Genomic DNA, 4,516 nt, shown 5'->3' with positions numbered 1-4,516 from the left:
TAGGCGCTTCCATTTAAAATTATCAAGTTACCCCCGTCTTTACGTTTATGTAGTTAGAGAGGTCTCTCGAATGCATGAAACTTCCTTATGAACAATTTATTGATTTGATAAATATTTTTAAAATTATGGACTTAACACTTTACGTGAGCCACCCTGTATACAGGGTGTTCCATTTTAAAGGTTCCCTTCAAATATCTTAGAAATACTGCGTTAAATCGAAAAATGTTTCAGATAAAAGTTGTTTGGCTTGAAGAAGGACATAAGACAGCGATAGTATTTTGTATATAGATAACGCCACTTTCGAGATATTAATTGATCATCAATTTTCTTAAACGGAAATACCAACTTTTTATTATACCATCTTTTTCCACAAATTAATTTGAACTTTTATCTGAAAAATTTTTTTTTGCTTAATATTTGTTGAGATATTTAAGGAAAACTTGGTAACTTTTTCAACATTTAACTTATGATATCTCGCAAATGATTCGTCAAAAGAAAAAATAATATTAGACTTTTCTACTTTATTTATTATCAACATTATATTACTATAATAGTGCCTTAACTTTTATTAACTTATCGATCTCTGGAAATTTCAAAATTATTAGTCTGAAACATTTTTCGATTTAACGCAGCGTTTCTAAGATATTTTAATGTGTCCCCTAAAATGGGACACCTTATATATCCATGTATTACGCTTTTAAAATATATGGAAAGAAACTTTCGGTTAGTTGTGAAATGAGATAAAATATTTATTATTACCTGAATTTGTTGTAGAAATATTTTCCTCTCTTTGACAACGTGAGTTGCGATGTACGCGTCGAGATCTGCATCTTATATTTAGCTTTCCTGAAGCAAAAAAGTAAATATTTTAAGACAATCTTAATGATGCATGGATCATTACATTGGCTACAGATTATCTGAAGATAAACTTAAGGAAACCTTAAACATAAGGTCAGACTATGAATACGGGCATATGATACAATTTATTTTACAATTATGATGATTTCAAGTTGTAATAGTACATTTTACCTGTTTGTAAGAAATCGCCTATATCTTCTGAAAACAACTCCATATTTGCATTTTCATCACTAGTTATTTCAAGATCACATGTTAATTCTGCGTCTGAAAAAAGTATATATTTGCGGAATAAATATTCCGGTAATAAAATTAGTAATTAATATAATGATTTTATAATTGTAACCATCAAAGGGTCAATAAATTAATCGTTACCATATCAATATAATATCCATTACTTTATATATCAATTGTATAATATATTTTGAATATTACAAACAAAATAAATATAAAATATTTTACACAGTATATATATTTACCTTCAAATGATGCCATTTTTTCAATTTCAAAGTTATTGTGCATGGTAAACATTAGTAGAAATTCTTTTAACGACAACCTTATAAAATTAAAGTTTTAACATATTTGTTACTTAATATTATATAAAAATAATAAGTGTATAAAATATATAAAATAATAAATAAATACCTTTCATTAACTAAATCCTCTTGCGCATGTCTCATTTTAGAATCATTTTCTCTATTTGCCCCTGTGCGAGGTCGTCGAGGTTTAATACCATTTTCTAAGCGACGTAAATCTAATTCCTGGTCAGGAATTAAATGTGATAACTTCTCTGAAAAGAAGAAAAAACAATGTAAGATATAAAGAGAATTAAAAAGATATCTTGATAACAATGTATTCATCCTATATATTTTACATCACGTATAATGTTTAAGTAGGATATAACTTTAAGGGGATTTGGGGATCGCTAGTGAACGCGAATTTCCTTTTTTTTTCGTATTTTTTCCCGTAGAATTATAAAATCGTCCTTAAAATTACGCCAAGTAAAGGGAAAATAGTTATAGACATTTAAACGTTGATTTTCCCTGAAAATCATATATTTTCCAACACTGCAATCTTAAATACCTTTGACTTTTTAGAGATGTTAAATCTTACGTTACATAGGAAAATTATTTTCTCAAAAGTTGATAATGATATGAAAATATACTCTAAGCAGCTGAAAAAAGCAGTAGTCAATTAAAGTATAGTTTAAAGTATGTTTTCATATCATTATCAATTGTTTAGAAAATAAGTCTCCTGTGTAACGTAAGATTTAACACCTTCAAAAAGGTCAAAGTTATTTAAAGTGGCAGTGTTGGAAAATGTATGATTTTCAAGGAAAATCAACGTTTAAATGTCTATAACTATTTTTCCTTTTATTAGATGTAATTTTAAGGTTGATTTTATAATTCTACGGGAAAAATACGAAAGAGAAAGTAGGAAATTTACGTTCAGGTAGCGGTCCCCAATCCCTTAAAAGTCATACCCTCCTTTGTTTATCTTATTTCTTACAATATTCTGAATTACATACATACATTACATACATAAACGAGATGATTTTCGAAGGTTATATCTTCTTATTTCGCTTTGCCGCTCCAGCTAGCTTCATAAATGTAACATTAACGATCTGATATTAATGTCTGATATGTAATGTTAACTGAAGTTGAGTGGCGTGAATGTCATTTGCATAGACTATCGGTTAAGTTGAAGCGATAAGAGGAGGAAGCGATAATAGAAAGTAAAGAAGAGTAGCTTTCGAAAATCACGTCTTTTATACAATTGTAAATATTGATAATATAGTCGCATATATATTACAGAATTTCAGGTTTTAATAGGAAAAGAAAATGTAGATAAAAATGTTACCTAGAAAAACCCAAATATTAATATTCATCGTACCCAATTTCTGTGTAGCAATATTATGGAAACTTTCTACTATGTTGTTAGTGCGCACAGGACAACAATAAGTACTGATTCTTGACACCATTTTTGACCAGTTAAGTCTTAGATATGACATAAATTGTAAAATATCTGGATACTCATTAGAAAGTTTACCAGCTTCAGTCTGTATAATATGTAAAGCTTCTTGAAACATTTCTGGTAGTAATAAAGGTAATGTCATAGTCATTGAAAGCACTGTTTTTGGAACATTTGAAGGACGTTGTTTTCTCCATTTGCGAAGTACAGCCTGAGAGAAAAAGAAATATTTAGTTTAATGTGACGAAAATTATATTTGTGAGAATTATATTTGTAACCAATGAGGGCCATTTCAATTTATTTCCAAGAAAATATTAGTTTAGTCTTGAGATATCTTCTAAATTCATAGGTTGCACCGGCCGCGTATCCGGTACGCAGCCTCGTTTCCATGGTGCGCGGGTCGAACGCATCGGTAATTTTCGAGACGACGTTTGGTACGCACGACCGGTCACATCGTCGTACGAGGCTCTCTCTCCGCAAAAGCAGCGGCCGGTTTCAAAGTCGGGCTTGATCGCCGGGTCTGAGTACGGAATGAGTGAGGCGCAAGCGTTCGGCAGAACTATCAAGCGGTCGATCGGCGCTTCGATGGTTTTGTTCTCGCGATCGTCGAGTTCCATTTCCGCGCACACGAAACGATATTCTCCGCTCGGCAATCGTTCGTCTATTGATTCGAAGGTCAGTGATGGATCGATGTGCTGATGCCAGTTCTTGCCGGTTACGCGATCTAGCAGTGCACCGTTGCACACCGTTATAAGATTGGTGCCTTCGCCGGCAAATGCGCGTGTTTGCGGCATACATCGCCAGCCATGCTTGCTATAAAGGGCGAGAGATGATTGGTGTTACAAACCGCCGCATCATTTGGCATGCAGTATGCTCCGGGCCGGCTGCGACGATCGTTCAGAATCAGGCCCACCCGATCGTAATAACGATAGTCTACGCCGTCGCTCACCTTGCAAAATTTGCGACAATCTATGTATTCATCGTACGGTGATATGAAAGCACCGACGGTCAAGCAATCGCGTTGTCTCGCGTGATCGTCTTGGTCTTCTTCGTCTTCCTCGTCGTCAAGACCACCAGCACCTCTTCGTCCTTCCACCGATTCGAAGTGTTCCGCGGGAAGAGAATCTATCCCCGTGCCCATTTGTCTTGTCAAACGAAGAAATCGTTCCCGCTGTACGTCGTCGTTCGAAATCGCACCATTGTTCGCTTCGACCAGTGGATCGTACAACACGTCCAAATTATGCGCAATCGTCGCTCTTTCGGGCTCGACGTATACAGATATGTACGCGCGTCGCACAAAATACAGCAAGAGCACAATTGCAATCAGCGCCAAGAGTTCGCGAAATCGATGATGCATCGCAAGCGGTCAGCGTTTCGCTTAACGACGATTGAGGGATTGGACAACGAATTGGAAGAAACTGACTTTTCGAAGGCTTTTCGATTGATGTTTTTTTTATTTTTTCTTAATGTTCGCGAAATTCGCGAAATACAATAGCTCGTACAAGGCGCGAAACAATTTTTACGATATCTCGTTCGTGCTGACAAAGAGGCGCGCAATCGTGTCGACGATTGATTGCGTGTATCGTCGTATAGCGTCTGTTGCGCACCACTACGTCCACTGACTCGTCAACATAATACAAGTAGGGTGAATCTTCCATATTGAAAAAATCGCATCGTTGAAAGGCCTCAT

The 4,516-nt window shown here is 35.1% G+C and overlaps 1 protein-coding gene across 1 annotated transcript; it reads right to left on the bottom strand.

Annotated features, from left to right (window-relative positions):
- Window positions 1-913: 913 nt before the first annotated feature.
- Window positions 914-3,967, bottom strand: LOC109504175 (uncharacterized). Its single transcript, XM_025301057.1, has 6 exons — window positions 3,623-3,967; window positions 2,716-3,049; window positions 1,501-1,645; window positions 1,335-1,411; window positions 1,030-1,122; window positions 914-939 (listed from the first exon to the last, which is right to left on the bottom strand). The coding sequence occupies exons 1-6, from the start codon at window positions 3,965-3,967 to the stop codon at window positions 914-916; spliced, it is 1,020 nt and encodes a 339-aa protein (XP_025156842.1).
- Window positions 3,968-4,516: the final 549 nt, after the last annotated feature.

This window comes from Harpegnathos saltator, unplaced genomic scaffold (genome assembly GCF_003227715.2).
Source record: "Harpegnathos saltator strain DR-91 unplaced genomic scaffold, Hsal_v8.6 scaffold40, whole genome shotgun sequence".
Taxonomy (NCBI): Eukaryota; Metazoa; Arthropoda; class Insecta; order Hymenoptera; family Formicidae; genus Harpegnathos; species Harpegnathos saltator.
The sequence above is the reverse complement of the archived record's forward strand: the minus strand, read 5'-3'. Positions and strand labels throughout refer to the sequence as shown.